The sequence below is a fragment of the Poecilia formosa genome, unplaced genomic scaffold, assembly GCF_000485575.1.
Source record: "Poecilia formosa unplaced genomic scaffold, Poecilia_formosa-5.1.2 Scaffold142, whole genome shotgun sequence".
Classification (NCBI taxonomy): Eukaryota; Metazoa; Chordata; class Actinopteri; order Cyprinodontiformes; family Poeciliidae; genus Poecilia; species Poecilia formosa.
Genome location: NW_006800081.1, coordinates 391,191 through 416,989, shown reverse-complemented (window position 1 = coordinate 416,989; position 25,799 = coordinate 391,191). Strand labels below are relative to the sequence as shown.

The window sequence follows — 25,799 nt, the reverse complement described above, 5'->3', positions numbered from 1 at the left end:
ATACACAGCTGTGTCCTCAGCTTTCAGCTGGTTCATCTTCAGATAGATTTTACTATTGGAGTCATCTCTGGAGATGATGAATCTTCCCTGGACTGACTGGGAGTAAAGTAATGGAGAACTGCTGGTGCCTATATAGGCGATCCATTCCAGTCCTTTTCCAGGAGCCTGTCTGACCCAGCTCATTGCATATCTGCTAAGTGTGAACCCAGTTGTCGTACAGGTCAGTTTGTGAGATTCTCCAGGTCTTTTAGACATTGGTTCAGATTCTGTCAGAGTCTGACCACCAATACCTGCAAAAATGTTCAGACAATTATAGCCTGGGACTCAAAAAAGGCCTAATTCCAACTTAGGTTAGCAGAAAATGTTCACCTGTCCAGCAAACAGCTAAGAGCAGCAGTGATGTCCTGCAGTGCATCATGTTGAACTGAGTATCTTTTCTCCGTCGTTATCACTGCAGGGGGTTTAAAACATCATCAGTTCATCCGTTTTGCATGAACTCCTCCTCAAAGGGATTAGATTGAATCATGTGATGTTGTCTAAATTTAGATGTCCGCTTTGCTTTGTCAGCAATCATCAGTCACATAACTTGTAATCATCTATAATTTCATCACAAAAACAAACAAAAATTAACACAAAAGCATAAAGTGGTACAACAAAAGAAAACTGTCTTGATTAATTTTAACATAGCTCCTAATTAAGTCTGCTGTAAAATTAATGCTGGCTGAAGAAGCAATATCTTTACAATGAAATCCAAACACATTGTTTTGAAGAAAAAGTTAAAAGTACATTTAATAAGATTGCTGGAGTTACAGTCTTATTTTTAATTGGCTTTTTCATTGCCACACTCTTTAATAGTAAAGCAATTTTAAAATCAGCAGTTGTGCTGGAGCTCCAGCAAAAAATTTCTGAAACACAAAAAGCTTGTTGAAAATGTCTGAGAATCAAGAGCAAAACTATAAAAGCGAGCTGTTTCCATCTAGTTTTACTTCTTATTTCAATGTTTCATTTTGTGATAATAAGAATCTTATGGAAGGGCTAAAAATTCAAACTATAAAATGTTATTCATGATTTATTTGAATACAAGTGTTACTTCACAGTCTGAAACTTGAAGTCTAACAGATCAATATTTATTGTTGCTGGAGGTTTTTGTACAGCTGCTCAACCAACTTCAGTCACTGTGTCTCTCTCGCACAGTAATAAACAGCTGAATCTTCAGTCTTCAGGCTGTTCATCTGCAGATACACCTGCTGCTTGATGTTGTTTCTGGAGATGGTGAACCGGCCTTGGACTGATGAAGAGTACGTTGGGTTGGTACTACTGCTCCAACTTACGCGAGCAACCCACTCCAGTCCTTTCCCAGGAGCCTGTCTGATCCAGTGCATTCCATAATCTGGGAATGTGAATCCTGAGGCGGTACAGGTCAGGGTGTGGGATTCTCCTGGTCTTTTATTCGCTGGTTCAGATTCTGTTAGAGTCTGAGAGTGGCTTCCTATTATAAAAAATTAACACATAATTGATATGTTAATGAGATAAAATCAAATATTTTCAAATAAAAATCAGGGTAAATCATCACCTGTCCAAAAGACAGTTATAAACAGCAGCGCTGTCCTGTAGTCCATCATGTTAACCTCAGTGTCTCTGTTCTCTGTAGGAACCTGCATAAATACAGCTGAGCTTTACATTAACTCCTCCTCACAGGAAGAAACGAGGCACTTAGAGAAATTTGAATATATGGGCAATAAAGTATTGATCTATAGTCACCACTTTTATGACTTCTGCATAATGTTAGATAAAACCAAGCAGAAAATGTCTTGGTTGGCTGAATACAGACAATATGTTTATTTATTTATTTATTTATTGACAGACTAATGATCGTATCATTTAAAATATTTTGTTAATTCTGTTATTATTGATGCTTAATCCCAAACTTTACAAAATCAATAAAAAGCCAGATTAAAACAAACATGTTGAAATAAATTACAGTGAGTAGCGATGTATTTAAAGTAAAAAATCAGAAATGTTTAAATCTTGTTACTATCAGTGTTCTGAGGACCCCTGGTGGTGACTCTATTGCATGTTATGTCTAATGAGGCATTTGGTTGTCTGAGAAATTTATATGATGAAACAGAAGCTACTTGTGCTCAAACTTTTTTGTAATAATGGAAAGTATTTGTTGACATTATTTCTCTCACAATCTGACCATATTATCTCAGACATGGTCAGATTATGGAATAGATTTATCAATGTGTCAGACCATAGATTAACAAAACATATTTTTCTTTGGGATTTTACAAACACGTATACTTGGGCCAGACAAATGGAGAAGATATTTGAGGAGGCTGATTTTCAGTACATTTTTAGGAATAAATTAAGATGTATTATTGAATAGCTTAAAGAGTTTTATTTTGAAGTTTATAAAAATAAGTGGGCAGTCAATATCTTACATAAACCAAAATGATGCTTATCCTTGTATTTTACTAAAGGATGCCTATGATCTTGACCCATATATATCATGAAACTTGTCAAAAAAACGACGGTTCATGTGCGACCAGTTCAGATCTGGCACTTTGCCTTTGACTTTGGAGGCTGAACGTTTTTATTTAGTCCCAGAGGAAGAACCGAAGATGTTCTTTGTGTGATTTGGAGGAAACTGAGAGTGAAGTGCACTTTTTATTTTATTGTCCCTTATACTCGACATTGAGAAATTATTTATTTACCAAAGTACTTAATGTTTATCCAGATTTATTTTATTTAACGGATAAGGATAGTCATTTAAGTATTTTTTGTTTCAGTGAGCACAGTTTATTTTGAAGGCCTGGCACTTTAGAAAGAGGATGCTTTTTGTCTGAAGATTATTTCTGTCTGTCTGCTTGTTTGTATATGTTTTATTGTGTCTTGTAAGCCTATGTTGGCTGTGAACCTGTAAAAGGATGTAAGACACATATGAAAATAAAGACTACTACACATACAATATACATAAACAAAGTGATTTTTCTTTCTTTTCTATTACTTACATTGGTGATGGTTGAACAGTCAGATATGATCAAACATGATACCTAGTATGTTTATTCTTCTATTTGTTTCAGAGTCAGATTATTTATTGTTTCAGTGACAGAATCACATTTACAGTCTTACACAGGGAGACATTGAAAAGCTCCATTCAGATATGTTTGAAAGCATTTGAGGTTTTTGTACAGCTGCTGAGTCAAATTCAGTCACTGTGCGTCTCGAGCGCAGAAATAAACAGCAGAATCTTCAGTCTTCAGGCTGTTCATCTGCAGATACACCTGCTGTTTACTGTTGTCTCTGGAGATGGTGAACCAGCCTCGAACTGACTGAGAGTAATGTATGTTGTAATCAGTATAATGAGCAGCAAGCCACTCCAGTCCTTTTCCAGGAGCCTGTCTGATCCAGTTCATGTAGTAGTGGCTGAATGTGAATCCTGAAGCTGTACATGTCAGCTCGTGGGATTCTCCTGGTCTTTTAACCACTGAATCAGATTCAGTCAGTGTCTGACCATCAACACCTGTGAGTAAGACAGTCAGAAAGTTGAGTTGGTCTTAGAGAAAAGTTGCACAAAAATCTATAAAATATTCCTTCAACTTTTTCTCACCCATAAAGCAAATCAATAAAAGGATCAGTCCTGATCTGTAGTCCATCATGTTCAAATATGTTTCTTGTTTCCTGACAAACTGAACACTGTCACAATAATAAAGCTGGAAGCTACTGAAGTTTTGCATTAACTCCTCCTAACAGGGAGGAACTAAAACTTTATAGTTTTAGACAGTTTTTTTAAATTGACTTCTTAATCTTCTGAAATATACAGTAAGAATTACTCACCGCTTTGATGTTTTAGTCTTTATTACCTTTACAAAACAATCCTGAAAAAACAAAATGTTTTTATGACAAGAACAATGACAACAAAACATTTACATTAAAAATAAAAGCCGACTTCAACAACATCATGGTAATTAAATAAACATTTTTAACCAAAAAAATTGTGATTTCAGTGATTTTTGATCAATTGCCAGCAGAGCAAGACAATTTTACTGACAGAGTGTAACATATTGAAACCATTTGTTTATCTTCAAGGTCATTCTGGCTCCACATAAGATAATAAACACTTTCCTTTCTCTATATTACCTTAACTTTGTTTGACACAAACAACTCTCCGGTCATGCAAGTTCAAGGTTTTAATAAAGACACATGTAATATAAGATTGTTCAGAAACATTTTGTTCCAAATTTGAACTTCATAACAAAAATAAATATGTCTGTGTGAAGTGAGGCATATTCCATATCCTTTCTCTTTGGACACAAATTCACTAATAAAGTACTTTTAAATTTACCTACAAATAAGTGTAACAACTCAGTCTTTTTTTTTTTTTTTTTCCTGTACGTATAAATTAAATTTGAAATTCTAGAATTTTTTCTATTTTGTTTTGTTGAAAGTTTATACTTGTTGGAACAGANTTTACATTAACTCCTCCTCACAGGAAGAAACGAGGCACTTAGAGAAATTTGAATATATGGGCAATAAAGTATTGATCTATAGTCACCACTTTTATGACTTCTGCATAATGTTAGATAAAACCAAGCAGAAAATGTCTTGGTTGGGTGAATAAAGACAATATGTTTATTTATTTATTTATTTATTTATTTATTTATTTATTTATTTATTTATTTTGCACAGACTAATGATCGTGTCATTTAAAGTTTTTTTTTTATTATTCTGTTATTATTGATGCTTAATCCCAAACTTTACAAAATCAATAAAATGCCAGATTAAAGATTAAAACAAACATGTTGAAATAAATTATAGTGAGTAGCTATGTATTAAACTTAAAAATTCAAAATGTTTAAATCTTGTTACTATCAGTGTTCTGAGGACCCCTGGTGGTGACTCTTTTGCATGTTATGTCTAATGAGCCATTTTGTTGTGTGAGAAATTTATATGATGAACCAGAAGCTACTTGTGCTCAAACATTTTTGTAATAATATAAAGTATTTGTTGACATGAATTGTCTCACAATCTGACCATATTATCGCAGACATGGTCACATTATGGAATAGATTTATCAATATGCCAGACCATAGATTAACAAAACATATTTTTCTTTGGGATTTCATAAAATACTTGGGCCAGACCAAGGGAGAAGAAAACTGGGAAGGCAGATTTAAAGTACATTTTTAGGAATAAATTAAGATATAATATTGAATAGCTTAAACAGTTTTATTTTGAAGTTTATAAACGTAAGTGGGCAGTTGATATCTCACATAAACCAAAATGATGCTTATCCTTATATTTTACTGAAGGATGCCGATGATCTTCAGCCATATGTATCATGAAACTTGTCAAAAAAAACGACGGTCCATGTGCGCCCAGTTCAGATCTGGCACTTTGCCTTTGACTTTTGGAAGCTGGACGTTTTCATTTAGTTCCAGAGGAAGAACCAAAGATGTTCTTTGTGTGATTTGGAGGAAACTGAGAGTGAAGTGCAATTTTTGTTTTATTGTCCCTTATACTTGACATTAAGAAATTATTTATTTACTAAAGTACTTGATGTTTATCCAGATGTATTTTATTTAACGGATGAGAATAGACATTTAAGTATTTGTTGTTTCAGCTAACAGAGTTTATTTTGAAGGCCTGGCAATTTAGAAAGAGGATGCTTTTTGTTTGAAGGATATTTATTTCTGTCTGTTTTATTGTGTCTTGTAAGGCTATGTTGGATGTGCATCTGTAAAAGGGTGTAAGACACATATAAAAATAAAGACTACTACACATACAATATAGATAAATAAAGTGATTTTTCTTGACTTTATTAGCTACATTGGTGATGGTTGAACAGTCAGATATGATCAAAGATGATGCCTATTATGTTTATTCTTCTATTTGTCTCAGTGTCAGATTATTCACTGTTTCTGAAACAGAATCACATTTACAGTCTAACACAGAAAGATATTGAAAAGCTCCGTTCAGATAACTTTGAAGGCACGTGAGGTTTTTGTACAGCTGCTGAACCGACTTCAGTCACTGTGTCTCTCGAACGCAGAAATAAACAGCAGAATCTTCAGTCTTCAGGCTGTTCATCTGCAGATGCACCTGTTGTTTGATGTTGTCTCTAGAGATGGTGAACCGGCCTCGAACTGACTGAGAGTATAATGTGCTGCGACCACCACTACTGACATAAGCAACCCACTCCAGTCCTTTCCCAGGAGCCTGTCTGATCCAGTGCATGTCATAGCTTCTGAATGTGAATCCTGAAGCTGTACATGTCAGCTCGTGGGATTCTCCTGGTCTTTTAACCACTGAATCAGATTCAGTCAGAGTCTCACCATCAACACCTGTGAGTAAGACAGTCAGAAAACTGAGTTTCTCTTAGAGAAAAGATGCACAAAAATCTACTAAATGTTCCTTAAACCTTTTCTCACCCATAAAGCAAATCATTAGAAGGATCAGTCCTNATGGAGGAAGTTTTTGTATGAGCCTCCTGCTTCCCTGTGTCACTGTGCCTCTCTAGCACAGTAATACACAGCTGTGTCCTCAGCTTTCAGCTGGTTCATCTTCAGATAGATTTTACTATTGGAGTCATCTCTGGAGATGATGAATCTTCCCTGGACTGGCTGGGAGTAAAGTAATGGAGAACTCCTGGTGCCTATATAGGCGATCCATTCCAGTCCTTTTCCAGGTGCCTGTCTGACCCAGCTCATTGCATAGCTGCTAAGCGTGAACCCAGAAGTCGTACAGGTCAGGGTGTGAGATTCTCCAGGTCTTTTAGTCACTGGTTCAGATTCTGTCAGAGTCTGACCACCAACACCTGCAAAAATATTACCACAGTTATTGCCTGGGACTCGAAAAAGTCCCAGGCAATAACTGTCTTTAAAGGTCTAAATCCAACCAAATAAAGCAAAAGATGTTCACCTGTCCAGCAAACAGCTAAGAGCAGCAGTGAAGTCCTGCAGTGCATCATGTTGAACTCTCTATCTTTTCTCTGCTGTTTCTCCGCTTCAGGGTGTTTAAAACATCATCAGTTCATCAGCTTTGCGTGAACTCCTCCTCAGAGGGAGGAGATTGAATAATGTGATGTTTTGCTCAAATGGAAACAAGAAGTATACTGATTATACACACACGCACACACACACGCACACACACACGCACACACACCTACACAGTTTATATAAACTACAGCTCCTAATTAGTTTTGTTGTAGAATTAAGGTTTGCTGAAGAACTAACATCTTCATTATGAAATCAAAATAAAGACTTTGTTTTGGAGAAAAAGTTAAAAGTCCATTTAATGTTATTGATAGAGTTTTATTTTTAATAGGCTTTTTCATTGCCACAGTATTTAATAGTAATCCAGTTTTAAAATCAGCAGTTGTGTTGGAGCTCCTCTTCAAGTTCTAGCTCAAGTTTTTGAAACACAAAAAGCTTGTTGAAAATTTTGAGCATCAAAAGCAACAAGTTAAAAACCTGCTGCTTCATTTTAGTTTTACTGCTTTAAGATACACTTCTATCTTTTCCTTTCTGATATAAAAAACATATGGAAGTGCTAAAAATTCTAATCATAAAAAGTAAGAAAAGATTTATTTGAAGACAAATATCAGTTCATGCAGTGAAACTTGAGGTCCAACAGATCAATGATTATTGCTGCTGGAGGTTTTTGTGCAGCTGCTCAACCAACTTCAGTCACTGTGTCTCTCGAGCGCAGAAATAAACAGCTGAATCGTCAGTCTTCAGACTGTTCATCTGCAGATACACCTGCTGCTTGTTGTTGTTTCTGGAGATGGTGAACCGGCCTTGAACTGATGCAGAGTACCACTGGCTGCTACCACTTGGCTGACTTACACCAGCAACCCACTCCAGTCCTTTCCCAGGAGCCTGTCTGATCCAGTGCATTCTATAATCTGTGAATGTGAATCCTGAGGCGGTACAGGTCAGGGTGTGGGATTCTCCTGGTCTTTTAGTCACTGGTTCAGATTCTGTCAGAGTCTGAGCATTGCTTCCTATTATAAAAATTAAACACATAATTAATATGTTAGTAAGATAAAATAAAATATGTTCAAATAAATTCAGGGTAAATCATCACCTGTCCAAAAGACAGTTAAAAACAGCAGCACTGTCCTGTAGTCCATCATGTTAACCTCAGTGTCTCTGTTCTCTGTAGGAACCTGCATAAATACAGCTGAGCTTCACATTAACTCCTCCTCACAGGAAGAAACGAGGCACTAAGAGAAATTTGAACACATGGATGAAAAACTACTGATGTAGAATCAGCATTTGTGTGACTTCTGCAGAATGGTAGACAAAACTGTGTTGCTCAGGTGAACACAGGAAATTCAACATGTTTATTTATTTTTCTTGACAGATTTAAGATTAGCTTGACTGATTATTTTGTTAGGTATTCTGACTTTATTTCTGCTGTTATTGATGATTATTCTCAAACCTTCCATGATCAACAAAAAACAAGGTTACAGCAAGAACATTTTGAAATTAATCACAGTAACTGTCCATCTATTAAAACTGTAGACTCTTGTTAACATCAGTGATCTGAGGACACCTTCTGGTGAATTCCTGCAATATTTGGGGATTATGTTCATCTCTAAATCTGGTTCGTGGATCAACAGTATGAGGGTGGACTTGTTTATTTATTTAGTAAAATTAAATAAGTTCTAGATAAAAACTGAAATCAATGTTCAGAAAACACTGCCAATATTTTCAGATTACTTTCAACAAAGATCAAAAGCTGTTTTTCTGTTCTTATGTTCTTTTTATCAATGCACCTACTGAATATTATATGAGACAAATGCCTTTAGAGTTAGACATCTGTAAGTCATGATAATTAATATTGTATTTATAGCTGGTGTTCACTAGGTTGTGCTCAAAGGGAGGAGTTCTAAAACCCTTATTTTGTGAAATATAATGAATAGATTAATAACGAAGTTATAGAATTCCTTTTGTATAAGTGCCTCACAGATGCACTCATATTTCTTCACATTAGATTGGATTTATGTTGTTAATGATAGGATAGAGATAATAATAATGTTTCATTCTTTACTTTGTCTCAGTGGTTCAGTGCAGTCGTTTTATCTCAGTACAGTTACAATCCCTCACAGTTACACTGAAGACTTCCAGGCTTGAGGGGACTTGAGGTTTTTGTGCAGCTGCTGCATCAACTTCAGTCACTGAAGATCTTCAGGTTGTTCATCTGCAGATACAGCTGCTGTTTGTTGTTTTTTTTTCTAAGGTGAATTCTTGATCTTCTGAAATTTTACAGTATACACCTCTTTGATGTTTTAATCTTTAATACTTTTACAAATGAATCATGAACAAAAATATATGGCTTTTTTGACAGAAACAATAACAAAAGAAATCTCAAAATAAAAGCTGATTTTAAAAACATCATGGTAATTAAATAAACATTTTTAACATAAAAAATGTGATTTCAGTGATGTTTGATCAGTTGCCAGCAGAGCAAGATAATTTCTCTGACAGAGTGCAGCATATTTAAAACATTTATCTTCAAGGACATTCTGGCTCCACTTAAGATCATAAACATTTTCCTTTCTCTATATCAGCTTATCTTTCATATGTTTGACACAAACAACTCTTCTGTCGTGTAAGTTTAACACAAATATAGTGTGAAGTTATAAAAACACACATGCAATATAATGATGNAAAAAAATAGTGATTTCATTGATGTTTGATCAGTTGCCAGCAGAGCAAGATAATTTTACTGACAAAGAGCAACATATTGAAACCATTTGTTCATCTTCAAAGATATTCTGGCTCCACATAACATCATAAACATTTTCCTTTCTCTAAATCAGCTTATGTTTCATTTGTTTGACACAAACAACTCTCTGGTCATGCAAGTTCAAGGTCATAATAAACACACATGTAATATAATGACGATCAGAAACACTTCATTCATAATTTGTAGTTCAGGCTGTTGGTCTTTTTAGCATCTCACAGCAGCCTGGCAAAACCAGTTAAATAACAAAAATAAACATGTCTGTGTGAAGTGAGGCATATTCCATATCATGTGTATTTGGACACAAATTCACTAATAAATTGCTATTAAATTTACCTACAAATAAGTGTAACAACCCAGTCTTTTTTTCCTGTATATATAAATTAAATTTGCAATTCTAAAATTTTTTTATGTGTTTTGTTGAAAGTTTATGTTTATTGAAACAGAACTTAATCTTTATGTTATTGCAGTCTGAGGTCACTGCAGCAGTAATTCAAACAAATAACTTAAACATGGTACTAAAAACAACCAGTCAAACCTCCTGGATCAGCTCATTCTGAAGGTTTTACTAACTAATGAAAGTTTTATGTTTCTGTTATTTGTTAAATAAATAACATTATGTCACTGTAATAGAGCTTTTGTATGGTTAATTACATGCATTGTAACATATGCATAATTACACTATCAGTTTTTATTTAACATGCTATTTAACATAAAAAACAATTCTATTAACCACGTAATTTTTTTGAATCCATGTTTCTTTAATTGATGTCATTTCGAAGAATTTTGCCACTGAGTTATTTATCTAAAACATCAACACAAACAAGTTGAGCAGTAGGTCTGCAGAGGAAGTGGCAGATGGAGGAAGTTTTTGTATGAACCTCCTGCTTCCCTGTGTCACTGTGCCCATCGAGCACAGTAATACACAGCTGTGTCCTCAGCTTTCAGATGGTTCATCTTCAGATAGATTTTACTGTTGGAGTCATCTCTGGAGATGATGAATCTTCCCTCAACGGACTGGGAGTAGTATGTTGGATAACCGAGGGTGCCTATATAGGCAATCCATTCCAGTCCTTTTCCAGGCGCCTGTCTGATCCAGCTCATTGCATAGCTGCCAAGCGTGAACCCAGAGGCAGTACAGGTCAGGGTGTGAGATTCTCCAGGTCTTTTAGTCTCTGGTTCAGATTCTGTCAGAGTTTGACCACCAACACCTGCAAAAATGTTAATACAGTTATAGCCTGGGACTTGAAAAAGTCCCATGGTTTAACTAATTCCAACCTAATTTGACAAAATATGTTCACCTGTCCAGCAGACAGCTAAGAGCAGCAGTGATGTCCTGCAGTGCATCATGTTGAGCTATGTCTCTTTTCTCCATCGTTATCGCTGCAGAGTGTTTAAAACATCATCAGTTTATCAGTTTTGCATGAACTCCTCCTCAAAGGGAGGAGATTGAATGATGAGATGTTTTGCTGGAAACATCCATTTAATCAACAATTACTAGTCACATAACTTGTAATCATCTATGACTCCATCACAAATGTTAACACAAAGGCATAAAGTAGTACAACAGAAGAGAAGCATCTTGATCATACAACACAAGGCATATATATATATATATATATATATATATATATATATATATATATATTACAGCTCCTAATTAGTATTGTTGCAGAATTAAGGTTTGTTGAAGAACTACCATCTTCATTATGACTTAGTTTTGGAGAAAAAATTTAAAGTGCATTTAATGCGATTGAGAGTTACAGTTTTATTTTTAATTGGCTTTTTCATTGCCACATTTTTTAATAGTAATGCAGTTTTAAAATCAGCAGTTGTGTTGGAGCTACGCTTCAAGTTCTAGCTTAAGTTTTTGAAACACAAAAAGCTTGTTGAAAATGTTCAGCATCAAAAGCAACAAGTTAAAAACCAGCTGCTTCAGTTTAGTTGTACTACTTACACTTCTATGTTTTCCTTTCTATTATAAAAAAAATATGGAAGGACTACAAATTCTAATCATAAAAAGTAAGAAAAGATTTATTTGAAGACAAATATCAGTTCATGCAGTCAGACTTGAGCTCTACCAGATTAATGTTTATTGTTGCTGGAGGTTTTTGTACAGCTGCTCAACCAACTTCAGTCACTGTGTCTCTTCGAGCGCAGTAATAAACAGCTGAATCTTCAGTCTTCAGACTGTTCATCTGCAGATACACCTGCTGTTTGTCGTTGTTTCTAGAGATGGTGAACCGCCCTTGAACTGATGGAGAGTACCACTGGTTTTTACCAGTGGGCTGACTTACGCCAGCAACCCACTCCAGTCCTTTCCCAGGAGCCTGTCTGATCCAGTGCATTGTATAATTTGTGATTGTGAATCCTGAGGCGGTACAGGTCAGGGTGTGGGATTCTCCTGGTCTTTTAGTCACTGGTTCAGATTCTGTTAGAGTCTGAGCATGGCTTCCTATTATAAAAATTAAAGACATAATTAATATGTTAGTAAGATAAAATCAAATATTTTCAAATAAAATCAGGGTAAATCATCACCTGTCCAAAAGACAGTTAAAAACAGCAGCACTGTCCTGTAGTCCATCATGTTAACCTCAGTGTCTCTGTTCTCTGTAGGAACCTGCATAAATACAGCTGAGCTTCACATTAACTCCTCCTCACAGGAAGAAACGAGGCACTAAGAGAAATTTGAACACATGGATGAAAAACTACTGATGTAGAATCAGCATTTGTGTGACTTCTGCAGAATGATAGACAAAACTGTGTTGCTCAGTTGAACACAGGAAATTAAACATATTTATTTATTTTTCTTGACCGATTGAAGATTAGCTTGACTGGTATTATTTACAATTTTTGTTAGGTATTCTGACTTTATTTCTGCTGTTATTGATGATTATTTTCAAACCTTCCATGATCAACAAAAAACAAGGTTACAGCAAGAACATTTTGAAATTAATCACAGTAACTGTCCATCTATTAAAACTGTAGACTCTTAAATGTTTAAGTCTTGTTAACATCAGTGATCTGAGGACACCTTCTGGTGAATGTTTGGTGATTTTTGTTCATCTCTAAATCTGGTTCGTGGATCAACAGTATGAGGGTGGACTTGTTTACTTATTTAGTAAAATTAAATAAGTTCTAGATAAAAACTGAAATCAAAGTTCAGAAAACACTGCCAATATTTTCAGATTACTTTCAACAAAGATCAAAAGCTGTTTTTCTGTTCTTTTTATCCCTGCACCTACTGAATATTTTATAAGAGACAAATGCCTTTAGAGTTAGACATCTGTAAGTCATGATAATTAATATTGTATTTATGGCTAGTGTTCACTAGGTTGTGCTCAAAGAGAGAAGTCCTAACACCCTTATTTTGTGAAATATAATAAATAGATTAATTATGAAGTTATATAATTCATTTTGTATAAGTGCCTCACAGATGGACTCATATTTCTTCACATTAGATTGGATTTATGTTGTTAATGATAGGATAGAGATAATAATAATGTTTCATTCTTTACTTTGTCTCAGTGGTTCAGTGTAGTCGTTTTATCTCAGTACAGTAACAATCCCTCACAATTACATTGAAGACTTCCAGGCTTGAGGGGACTTGAGGTTTTTGTGCAGCTGCTGCATCACCTTCAGTCACTGTGCATCTCGAGCGCAGAAATAAACAGCAGAATCTTCAGTCTTCAGGCTGTTCATCTGCAGATACAGCTGCTGTTTGCCGTTGTCTCTGGAGATGGTGAACCTGCCTCGAACTGACTGAGAGTAGTATGTGTTGCCTCCACCATAATTGAGAGCTGCAACCCACTCCAGTCCTTTCCCAGGAGCCTGTCTGACCCAATGCATCCAGTGGTCACTGAATGTGAATCCTGAGGCTGTACAGGTCAGTTTGTGTGAGTCTCCAGGTATTTTAACCACTGACTCAGATTCAATCAGACTCTGACCTTCAACACCTGCAAACCAAAGATGCAAAACTGTAATTCTTATAATAAGAAAATTTCTCAGACAGATGAATGCTCTTTTAGTAATTCCTCACCCATAAAACAGAGGGCAACAATAAACAGTCCTGATCTGAGATCCATCATGTTTCAGAGTGGCTCTATGTTCTCCAAGAGCCGTTTCTCAGTAACTTAACTAAATCTGGACGTTGAAGGTTTTGCATTGACTCCTCCTCCTGAGGAAATGAAACTCAGAGCTAAGAAGAGTTTAACAATTTTCTCACTTCTCTTTAGTATTTGATCCTTCTACAATTTGGTCATTAGAGATTAGATTTATATTCTTTACATACATGATTTCTTCATCACATTAATAAGTTATTTTCACTTTGTGTTATTTTTTTAATATCTGGCCTTTTTGTCATTATTTTTTGTGATAACTTTATTTTCTTTAAAGGAAGTCAGGTTGAGATGAGACTTTGTAAAAGAGATAATAGCAACATCTTTTTTTTACAAATCGCCAGACAAATTATAATTACATAAAATAATCATTAATACATAAAAGGAAAGCAAAAAGCATTACAGAACACTGTGATGGATGGATGGATGGATGGATGGATGGATGGATGGATGGATGGAAGGATGGATGGAAGGATGGATGGATGGATGGATATTTTGCAAATTAAATAAACTCCATGACTACAATATGTGTGACTGTTATTTAAAAAGGTGAGGGGAGTACTAGATACAAATTATTTTATCAATATTATGTTTTGGTTGTTTATTAATTCATTGCTTAAAAAACACATTGAGATGGGAGATTTTTCGATTTTTATTTTGTTGGATAACAACAAACCTCAGGTCAAAATTATTTTAGAACTTTCTGGGTTTCTTAATATTGTGAAAATGATTCAAATAAAACATCAAAATTATATTATGAACAAGAAGTTACTTGTGCTCAAACCTTTTTGTAATAATGGACATTTATTGACCTAATTTCTCTCACATACACCTTACATATAAACAAAATGGATCTTCTTGCAATCCGAATTCAGTCAGGTATGATCGAACACAAGCCTGTTATGCTTATTCTTATCTTTGTCTCAGTGTCAGATTGTTTACATTTACAGTCTTACACTGACAGATATTAAAAAACTCTGTCCAGATGAAGGCATTGAGGTTTTTGTACAGCTGCTGAACCGACTTCAGTCACTGTGACTCGCGAGCGCAGAAGTAAACAGCTGAATCTTCTGTTTTCAGGCTGTTCATCTGCAGATACAGCTGTTGTCTGCCGTTGTCTCTGGAGATGGTGAAGCGGCCTTGAACTGACTGAGAGTAGTATGTGCTGCCACCGCCCGGGTGAATTAAAGCAAGCCACTCCAGTCCTTTTCCAGGAGCCTGTCTGACCCAGACCATCCAGCGGTCACTGAATGTGAATCCAGAGGCTGTGCAGGTCAGTCTGTGAGATTCTCCTGGTCTTTTTACTGCTGGTTCAGACTCTGTCAGAGTCTGACCATCAACACCTATAAAACAACAAATAAAGCACAGTTTTAGTTTGGTGATCATTCACTAAAGACAGATTAAGTTCTGTTAGCATTTCACACCCATCAGAGAGATGAATAAAAGGAGAAGTGCTGATCTGTAGTCCATCATGATCCAGTGTGCTACTTGTTGTCTGACGATGGTCATATATTCATGGCTGGAAGTGACTGAAGTTTTGCATTGACTCCTCCTGCAACAGAGGGAGGAACACAAGCTTGGACTGAACTATTAATATAATAGTTGCTATTATTACCATTTCATGCATTTTGACAGTTTTTTATCTTAACTGAATGAATCATTATCTTTCTGAAATCTAGTCAACGAAACTTTATTAATTATGCTGATAACTACAAGAAAAAATTAAAGAAAATTATCTGGCTGGCAAATTAAAGAAAAATAAGCAAAAATAGACTGCATAACAAAAGTTTCATATTTACATATACTTTAAAACATGTTGTAAAAAAAGAGGTTTGTTGTATTAGGTTTATAAATTTAGCTTTTAAAATTTCAACTCTCAGCTTGCTTTTTCAGGATTATTTGAAAACTCCTATGTAAACAACTGGTTCAGTTGTGTTCATATTTGATCACCAGTACCAGTAACAAAAAATAAGCTTAATAAGCAGCCATTAATAATGACATTTGCATATTAAATAAAATGCAATGTAAAGTTAAATTATAAGCATAGAGATTCTACTTCGTCTAAGTTGTTGAAATTTTTAAATGATACATTTATCGTAAAAAGAAAAACTATGACAGTATTATATCTGTCCATAAATACCTACAACAATGCATAAACTGGGCCACAAGCTTAACCCAAACAAAATGTTTTCTTGTTTAACTGAATGACAAAAGCAGCAGTCTCATCCTTTACTCCATTACTCCACAGACTTAAAAAAGACGACATCGTTCTACAGAGATCAAAAGACTGGGAGTACATGAGTTTATTATCTTTATTATGACAACTTGCAGAAAACAAAATTCTCTAAAAGTCACAATTTAATTCCCCAGCAGATACTTAGGCATACCACCCTCAGAAATGGTTACATGCCTAAGTGTTCCTCAAGAATGAAAATGTAAAAAACATATTTTTAAGGGTGCTGCATATTCTTTCAAGGTTATAAGACTGCTGTCATTTCTTCTCAAACTTTAAAAACATTTCCAAAAGTCTTTAATTGAAGTACACTAAAGATGACTATGTGTTAGAGAAAGTACTCTGTAAAGTAAAGAGATCACCTGTGAAATGAAAACAAAGATACAGAAATGTGTGTTCCTGGCATTATTAAGGTCTGAGGCCCCCTGGTGGTGACTTGCTCCAACATTTATTCTGATTCTCTGGGGTTTTTGTTCAGCTCCTCATATAGTCTGTGTCACTGTGGCTCTCTGTCTTGCACAGTAATACACAGCAGTGTCTTCTGGCTGCATGTTCTGTCCATTTAGAGTCACTCTACTGTTGGAGGAGTCTAAGTCGACACTAAACTTGCTTTGTAGCGAATCTTTGATAGCTCTGTCTCTACTGATCCACTCCAGTCCTTTTCCTGCAGGCTGTCTGATCCAGTGTGTGTAGTCTCTATCGATAGAATAAGAGACATGACAGGTGATGCTCACGCTTCTCCCAACCTGCACAGTCATGGAGGGCGGCTGGTTCAGCTGTTCACCTTTTAAACCTGCAAAGAAGGATTTACTGTGTGAGATTTTTAACACAGACAAATTGATGGTTGTAAATAATCCAGAAAGACTTACTTGATACAGAAACTAGGAGCAGAAGCAACAGAGTTGAGGAGAACATGATTGCTGCAGGTGCAGAGAGAATATCTGATCCTCTTTTAAGGTGTGTGAAGTGAACTCAAACAAGTCACATGATTTACATAAAAAGACAGCGGGAGGCGTTAACTTAAGTTTATCTGAGACGAAGACAAATCTCTGTTAGAACACAAACATGAACTCCTAACATCTACTACATTAATGGGATACAAGGGAACATGGCATTATATATATATTTTTTCCCCTTTTCGGATGAGATTACATTGGTTAATCTCATTGCTATTATTTTATGTTTTAATCCACAAATGTGGAGAACAAACTGAACATCAAAAGATAACTAAGTGATAAAGGATTTATAAACAAAACTGGAAAAGTCAACAAATGAATGTCTGGTTTTGGTGAAAACAGTTTTGGTGGTTTAAGTCTATTTAATGTTTTGTGTTGCAATTGGCAATAGTTTTCATTATTCAAATGTTGAGTATTTTACCTTTATGGGTCCACTATGACACATTTCAGTAAATGTTTCTGCGCAAGATTTTATATTAAAACTTTTGATGATTATAAGTGTGCAAAAAAATCCTAAAATACATTCATATATTTAACAAAAATGTGTTAGTTGTAGAAGAAGTAGTAGTTTGTTGTTGTGAATTGGATTCACAGTCTTAATTAGCGTGCATGACTCATCTTCACAAAGAAAATTAATTTCTCTGTTATAATGTTAAGTTCACAACAATTTCCTCATATCATTGAAATTATATTTCCATTGAACTGATTAACAGAAAACATGTCACATTTTATTTATTAAATTCACATGGAAACAGTTGTATGTTTTGCATTTTTAATTATAGTTAAATTACTAAATAAATTCAAATACTTTCATGTATAAATGTGTGCATTGTGGGATGCATTTCTCATTCATCTTTTTTCTGTTACAGATTCATATCAGGGGATTTTGTACAGCGACTGAACCGACTTCAGTCACTGTGGTCGCCGAGCACAAAAATAGACGGCAGAGTCTTCAGTCTTCAGACTGTTCATCTGCAGATACACCTGCTGTTTGCTGTTGTCTCTGGAGATGGTGAACCTTCCTCGAACTGACTCAGAGTAATATTTGCTTGTGACATCGATAGTTGAAACCCACTCCAGTCCTTTCCCAGGAGCCTGTCTTACCCAAGCCATCAAGTAGCTGCTGAATGTGAATCCAGAGCCTGTACAGGTCAGTTTGTGTGAGTCTCCAGGTCGTTTAACAGCTGGATCAGATTCTGTCAGAGACTGATTATCAACACCTGCAAGGAGAAGATAAGAGTTTGAAAAACTATCTGCATGTACAAACTGAAAATTGATCTAAACTGAGAAAATGTGTGGGAAAAAAAGCTTGAATATTTCACCTGCAAAGCAGATAGTTAAAAGCAGCAGCCCTGTCCTGTAGTCCATTCTGCTAAACAGGTTCCTGTTGTTCCTAGTCAGCCCACCTACAGTCAAATATATACAGTAGCTCTGGATGACATCCTGCACTGTACGGCTCCTCCTGATTGGACAAAGACTAAGCAGCATATTTGTTTTGTCATATTTGTAGTGTCATATTTGTCTACCTTGAATAAAACTTCTTCTTTTTATGTAAATTATTGGGTATTTGGATGCTATTCTTCAAATAAAATCTGTGAAAATCTTATATTTATTTATATGAAAACAGTGCATGTCATATTACAATTCTTAAGGCCAACAAATAAAAAAAATTAAACGGATGTGTGACCAGAAATGAACAATAATCATTGGTCTTAAAAACCAAAGATCATGAATAGATTTATTTATTTAACAATTTTTTTGTTGTTTCATACAATAAATTTGGGCGACATACAATAAAGAAATACCATTGCTTCCAAAGAGACGCTGTTTCAAATAGGGAATATGTGAGAATGCCAATAATTAGTCAGCCTGACTGAAAATCTGAGAAGATATAAACTATTGACTGATAAGCTCAACACAAATACAATAAACACCAAAGAAAATCAGAGAGTAAATATATAATGCCAATGAGCTCATTTATTCACGTCTGCAACACGAAACAAATATGAGAAAACACAGATTATATTTGTTGAAAATATTCATCACTTCTTGAAAAGTAAATGACCAATTATAATGTTTTCTATTAATGCGTAGACTGAGTCGTTCTACGGTCAGCACTGCCACCATCTGGTGACAGAGAAAACATTCTCTCTTGTCCAGCCTCTCCACCTGCTTTTGCCACAGTAATACACAGCAGAGTCCTCTGGCCTTAAGCTAGACAGTTTCAGGTTCATCATGCTGTTGCTGTTGTCTCTGGTGATTTGTGTCCGACTTTGTAAAGTGCTCAAATAGTCTGTTCGTCTTGCATTATGATAAATACGTCCCATCCATTCCAGTAATTTTCCCACCGGCTGTCTGATCCAGTGCATATCATAGGACCCGAATGAGAAGCCGGATCCTCTGCAGGAGAGACTCAGAGTCTCTCCTGGCCTTTTCATCACTGCACTGGAGGGAATGGACTCCATTCTCTGACCTGTAGAACCTGGCAGGATTATGGAAACACAAGGAATTACACTGGTGAAATTGAGGATATTCTCTAGAGGATGTTCTTTAGGATCTTCTTCAGTTTTACAGAAGAAAAAGACAATGGAAGTATTGTTTGGTGAAAGAAAATTTAGAAAGTGGAAGAACTCACAAGGCAGAGACAGAGCAAGCAGCAGAAGAATGAATGAACTATGTTGCTGTTCATTTCCTTCAGTGTTGTGGTGTGAAAATCTTTAAATGTTTTGTGTTTTGTTTGGATTTTATTACATCTGCTGCACAGTAACACAGACATATTAAGTACTAAATAAGACTAACTCTATCTCTTAATTCATGTCTGTACAAAAGAGATTAAATTAAACACAGTTTTGTTTTTCCTAAAAAAAACAAAACTGCTTATTATGAAAAACTGTTTTATGGAGAACATATACTTTATGATGATCACCATGCTTTTTCAAGCACCAAAAGTTTTCTTTATTTATTCCTTCTCCCTCTCTCTCTCTTTGTGTGTCTCCACATTTAAACCAACATCTCAGATCCACATGGGTTTGTTGGCATTAGATTACATTTACATCCCTTAAAACATTTTACTTTAGGTTTTTATTCCTCTCCTTCTTTTAGTATATCTATTTCCATGCAGCTATTATATCGTTGTCAGTGTCACAAAGGGGAAAAAAGCTCCGGGGACTTGAGGTTTTTGTGCAGCTGCTGAACCAACTTCAGTCACTGTGTCTCTCGAGCGCAGAAATAAACAGCAGAATCTTCTGTTCTCAGGCTGTTCATCTGCAGATACACCTGACTTCTGCTGTTGTCTCTGGAGATGGTGAACCGGCCTTGAACTGACTGGGAATGATATGTGTTGCCACCATCACCCCTGATATCAGCGAGCCACTCCGGTCCTTTCCCTGGACTCTGTCTTATCCAGGACATCCAGTGGTCACTAAATGTGAATCCAGAGGCTGTGCAGGTCAGTTTGTGGGATTCTCCAGGTCTTTTAACCACTGGACCTGATTCTCTCAGAGTCTGGCCATCGACACCTGTTAAACAATGGAGGCATGAAGTAAAGTTCTTGTTAGAAAACAGTTTCTGAAAGACAGAATAAAGCTCTGTCTGCATTTTCTCACCCATAAAGCAGAAGATAAAGAGAAACATTACTGAGTTGTAGTCCATTTTGATCCGGTGTGCTCTTTTGTCTCTGACAGTGTTTTTACAGCCACACATATGTGGCTGGGTTTAAAGATTTGCATTGACTCCTCCTGACAGGGAGGGAGAAGAAATAACACATAGATTTGTATGTGAAACTCATTCTATGACTGGATTTGCTGCAGCTCATATAGTTTCATGACTCTCTTTCTTTTTTTCACCCTAAAGTGGTCAATTGAGATTATTCTGCTGATGTTTTCTCTCACTGAAAGATGTCAGTGTTAATCAGCAGTCAGACCAAAAATGTGAGAGATGTAAGAGATTTAAAATAAAGTTTATTATTGGAAAACTCATTTCAAGACTTGAGTTTTCCCAGTTTAGGATGCTGGATTTTATGCATGTTTGATCAATGCTATATGAGTAATTATTTTTGAAAGACAATGTTTTCTAATTTTAGATAGTTTAGGCTACTATAGCAGCTGTCAGAATAATTAATGAGCATGTCCCCAGTTGACATATGAAACAAAGTAATATTATAATTGTCACACCTGCCTTTTTGTGTGTGTACATGTTTTAACATTTATCTACTGAAGAGTAAATTAAGAAAATGTTATTTCATTTAAAAATATCCTACTTAAAAAAAACAATACATTTGGTTTTTTTTATAAACTTTTGATCTTCATTTAATACCAATATCTTCAGCAATATATTTTAGAGATATTGTTAAATATATTGCTTAAAGACAGTAATGTCTTAAAGATATAGCTATTTCTTATATATTAAGCTTAAAGTCAAGAAAAAATTAAACCAAAACTGCAGTTAATGAATCTTTTTTGTAAGTTTTATTCTGACTATAGTCAATATATGTCAGTGTGATATAAACTTATAGATTAGTTAGTTATTCTAATATTAGAATAGCTGAACAAAAATGGGAAAAAATAATTCATGAAAATCTATAGTCCTATTGTTGTTTAGTCAACACTGCCACCATCTGGTCATTGAGGAAATATTTTTCAGTGCAGGTTTTGTTCTGTCTCTCCACCTACTTTATTACTTTGCTTATGTGGCATAGAAATATACAAAAGAGTCATTAGCACTTAAAAAGTCAGTGTAAAATACATCATGCTGTTGCTGCTCTCTCTGATTTGTATTTTAAACCTGTTACAATAACTTGTTCCACTTCCCTCTGTGAAAATATATCCCACAGTTTGTCTGATCCAGTTTATTTGACAGCATCCAAATGAGACGTCAGATTCTTTACTGAAAATCACATGCTTAGAGTACAAAGCTGCACTTCTTTGTACTGGAGTTTTTGAAATATTTTGTGCTAAATATGTAAGGAGCTTAAACAGATAAAGCAATGTATGATTTATGCATGATAAAATTCTTAAGTTAGATACATTAACCAGTTGTTAGAATTGAAACATCATCTTACACTTTACCTTTTCTTTACTTATTTTACAAAAAAAGCTGATTTTGAAACATTCGTTTTCCCATTGAGTGAGCAGAAATCTATTCATTATGTTAAATGTTTTGCACTTTATGCAAAAGTCATAGCTTTTGCATTGAAGCTTATTTTTAAAATGATATATTTTAAAATGAAAAACATGAACTAAACAACTGACAGAGAAAATGAAACAATCCACTAGATAACTTTGAGTGGATTGAGGTTTTTGTACAGCTGCTTAAACAACTTCAGTCACTGTGTGTCTCGAGCGCAGTAATAAACAGCAGAATCTTCTGTTCTCAGGTTGTTCATCTGCAGATACAGCTGATCTCTTCCATTGTCTCTGGAGATGGTGAACCGGCCCTGGACTGACTGTGAGTAGTACTTGCTACTACCTCTACTGATATAAGCGATCCACTCCGGTCCTTTTCCAGGAGCCTGTCTGATCCAGGCCATCCAGTAGCTGCTGAATGTGAAACCAGAGGCTGTGCAGGTCAGTTTGTGAGATTCTCCTGGTCTTTTCACAGCTGGTTCAGATTCTGTCAGAGTCTGACAATAAATGCCTGTGAAGCAGAAACATATAGTCGTTGTAAGAAAATAGTTTTTCAAAACCAGATTAAGGTTCTGTCAGCAATTTCTTACCTGTAAAGCAGATGATAAAAATTAACAACCCAGATTTGTAGTCCATCATGTTTCAGTGATTCTTGCTCTCTGACAACATTTCCAGAGTCCCACTAATAAAGCTGGAAAGCACAAAGTTTTGCATTGACTCCTCCTAGCAGGGAGGGGGGAGTTCAAACTCAGATTTGTGAGATTCATTCCCAGAAGTATGCATTGATCATGTTGATTATTAGAGGGTTAATTGTACTTATAGACCAGTCATTTTCAGAAGATTTGGGTTTAGTCACAACAAATAAGCTTATTTGTGTAACATTATGGGAAGACAGAAATAGACTTTGGTTTCAGGATAGAGTGTACAAATACAAGTTGTATTTGTTACCCTGGGGAAATGTCATGAGAAATGATAAATAACATGATTTGACTCTAAGACAGTGAAGAGAATTTATTATTAAAAAAAATAGTTAATAATGTGATTTATGGGGATTTATGTGAAACTCTGTTATCACGTCTTTATATAGTAACAGCCATTAAAAGTGAAACTGTTATGTGTTCAAATAGTGACACTGAGTGGTACGCTGTGTTTTTGCACCATAGCTGCAGATTATGCATAAAATAATAAACTTTTTACAGATCATGTTTAAGGGGATTCTTCCATACTTTAGGAAATGAATACCTTCAATTGTTTTCAGAATAAACTTTGAAACAAATTAAATGACAAAACGATTTAAAAATCAATTCATCGTTTGTTGATAGATTGTAGATATTTTGCGATTTCTTGGCATCAGATCCAATATTTCCGACTTTGGTAAAGTGGTGGAAAAGAATACATTTAGTGTATGAATTTATTCCTCTTAAATCTCAGGATCACTGTTTGGTGTTGTGGAAACTGAATCTTAGTTTTGCAGACAGGCTTCACAGAGAAATTAAAATATTCCACTAGATAACTCTGAGCGGATTGAGGTTTTTGTACAGCTGCAGAAGCGACTTCAGTCACTGTGCCTCTCGAACGCAGTGGTATACAGCAGAATCCTCTGTTCTCAGGCTGTTCATCTGCAGATACAGCTCATCTCTGCTGTTGTCTCTGGAGATGGTGAACCGGCCCTGGACTGACTGTGAGTAGTACTTGCCACTACCACTGCCACTACTGATTTGAGCGACCCACTCTGGTCCTTTTCCAGGAGCCTGTCTGACCCAGTTCATCCAGAAGCTGCTGAATGAGAATCCAGAGGCTGTGCAGGTCAGTTTGTGGGATTCCCCTGGTTTTTTATCCACTGATCCAGATTCTGTCAAAGTTTGACAATAAATGCCTGTGAAGCAACACAGTAAAATTAGTCTAGTTGTTGTTATAAAAGTTTCAAAAGGGCAAAATTAATTTTTGTCGCCAATTTCTCACCTGTCAAGCAGATGATAAAAACCATCAGCTCATGTTTGTAGTCCATTGTGTCTCAGCGTGATTTTGATTTTGCTTCTCTGACAGCCTCACCTGTGACCACAGTCATATAGATACAGCTGGAAGTAATTTAGCTTTGCATTGACTCCTCCTGTCAGGGAGGGTGGACCTCAAACTCAGACCTCAAACCCTAAAAAACACATTTTCTAAACAGTCTGACACAACTTTTATGGTGGAATTTAGTTATCTCTCTAATAATACATAATTAAGTTAATAATAGTGATGCATCTTTTGTACTACTATGCAAAAGCTAGTAATGTATGTTTCTATTCAGTCAAGTCAAGTTGCTAAAACCGATGCATGTCTAGAAATTAGACAGGTATCTCTCAAAAGACAATTTGACAGTGGACTTTTATGAAAGTGAACAAAAAAATATTTATTTACATTTTGTGCAGAAATGGTATGTTATAACTTACAGTAATTCCATTTATTTTCTATGGTAATAAAATGTTTTGGATATTACGACCAGAAACTGTTGGTATTTTAATATTTTTTGTCGTGAAATTTACGGACTTTTTTTTAAAGTGTATTCATTATTTATTATTTATGAAACATCTCTGTTTCATACACAGAGCCTTCTTATAATTGTTGTTCAGCTTTTTGCATGTTTTTACTGATATTTTAACAATTTATCTTTGCGGTGGAGCTTCAAGTATTTCATGTTTGAAGGCGCCTTTGCCACCAGTTAAACCTTTAGCTTCCTCCAGCTGGTTTACTTCAAGATGTGATTATTTCTTCTTAAAGATAAAAGAAGCATGTTGGACAATTAAAATATTACTTTAAACCTTAATCCAGGCATTACCAGCTTAATTGAATACATATAGAATTTTTTATTTTCAGAAGATTTTGGCTTAGACACAATATATTAAGTTTATTTTTACAATATTAAATGGCAAGAGAGAAGCAAAAGCTGTCATATGTAGGGTATATTTCTTTGTCACAAGATTGTTCAAGGTTAATCAAAAATAAAGGTCTTCATACATAGAGGAGAAGCAAAACAAATATTTTTCTTAAAGCACACTTTTATGGAACCTCTGCTAACAGGAAATCCTAAACGACATCTATTGAAGCTCAGCGTTCTTATATTTTTGTGTGCCAATAAATGCCTTGTGAGGAGTTTTTGTCCAGCTTCTGTATTAACATTGTTATTGGATTTATTGAATAATCTGAAAACACACCATGTTGTTGTTGTTGTTAACTCTGGTGATTTTTTTTACATTCATCAACACAGTTTTACTGGTGGTTCTGAAAAGGCATTTTGCAGGCCTCAGTCAGTCAATTTATGCAAAGAAATTAAAATGGAAAACTTTTTTTTCCATGTTACACATCTGAGTCATGTTTCATTATATAAAACATTCAAGCTGATTGGACAGTGATAAGAAATGTTCTTCTCTTCTTCTTCAGTCCTAGTGTCAGAGTTTAGTGTACCTACAGCAATAGCATTGTTTGTTTTATATCTGTGTCTCACAAAGAAAAGAAAATAACCCACAAGATAATCCTGAGGGGATTTGAGGTTTTTGTACGTCAGATTAACCGATTTCAGTCACTGTGTGTCTCGAGCGCAGTAATAAACAGCAGAATCTTCTGTTCTCAG

At 35.4% G+C, this 25,799-nt stretch overlaps 10 gene segments (V, D, J or C); all 10 read right to left on the bottom strand.

Annotated features, from left to right (window-relative positions):
• Positions 1 to 1,172: 1,172 nt before the first annotated feature.
• On the bottom strand, positions 1,173 to 1,622 carry LOC103145505 (Ig heavy chain V region 6.96-like). The segment is given in 2 exon segments: positions 1,173 to 1,489; positions 1,574 to 1,622. Coding segments are annotated over 2 exon segments (366 nt in total).
• Positions 1,623 to 7,691: 6,069 nt separating this feature from the next.
• LOC103145501 (Ig heavy chain V region 914-like) lies at positions 7,692 to 8,140 on the bottom strand. The segment is given in 2 exon segments: positions 7,692 to 8,008; positions 8,092 to 8,140. Coding segments are annotated over 2 exon segments (366 nt in total).
• Positions 8,141 to 10,614: 2,474 nt separating this feature from the next.
• LOC103145500 (Ig heavy chain V region 914-like) lies at positions 10,615 to 11,127 on the bottom strand. The segment is given in 2 exon segments: positions 10,615 to 10,967; positions 11,058 to 11,127. Coding segments are annotated over 2 exon segments (363 nt in total).
• A 752-nt stretch (positions 11,128 to 11,879) lies between these two features.
• Positions 11,880 to 12,343, bottom strand: LOC103145499 (Ig heavy chain V-III region 23-like). The segment is given in 2 exon segments: positions 11,880 to 12,211; positions 12,295 to 12,343. Coding segments are annotated over 2 exon segments (381 nt in total).
• Positions 12,344 to 13,398: 1,055 nt separating this feature from the next.
• Positions 13,399 to 13,861, bottom strand: LOC103145498 (Ig heavy chain V region 6.96-like). The segment is given in 2 exon segments: positions 13,399 to 13,712; positions 13,796 to 13,861. Coding segments are annotated over 2 exon segments (363 nt in total).
• A 1,042-nt stretch (positions 13,862 to 14,903) lies between these two features.
• On the bottom strand, positions 14,904 to 15,358 carry LOC103145497 (Ig heavy chain V region 6.96-like). The segment is given in 2 exon segments: positions 14,904 to 15,217; positions 15,299 to 15,358. Coding segments are annotated over 2 exon segments (363 nt in total).
• Positions 15,359 to 16,589: 1,231 nt separating this feature from the next.
• On the bottom strand, positions 16,590 to 17,029 carry LOC103145496 (Ig heavy chain V-III region NIE-like). The segment is given in 2 exon segments: positions 16,590 to 16,900; positions 16,977 to 17,029. Coding segments are annotated over 2 exon segments (357 nt in total).
• An 890-nt stretch (positions 17,030 to 17,919) lies between these two features.
• On the bottom strand, positions 17,920 to 18,449 carry LOC103145495 (Ig heavy chain V region 914-like). The segment is given in 2 exon segments: positions 17,920 to 18,283; positions 18,386 to 18,449. Coding segments are annotated over 2 exon segments (354 nt in total).
• A 3,867-nt stretch (positions 18,450 to 22,316) lies between these two features.
• LOC103145493 (Ig heavy chain V region 914-like) lies at positions 22,317 to 22,857 on the bottom strand. The segment is given in 2 exon segments: positions 22,317 to 22,697; positions 22,777 to 22,857. Coding segments are annotated over 2 exon segments (360 nt in total).
• An 842-nt stretch (positions 22,858 to 23,699) lies between these two features.
• LOC103145443 (Ig heavy chain V region 914-like) lies at positions 23,700 to 24,194 on the bottom strand. The segment is given in 2 exon segments: positions 23,700 to 24,062; positions 24,149 to 24,194. Coding segments are annotated over 2 exon segments (363 nt in total).
• Between the last annotated feature and the right edge of the window lie 1,605 nt (positions 24,195 to 25,799).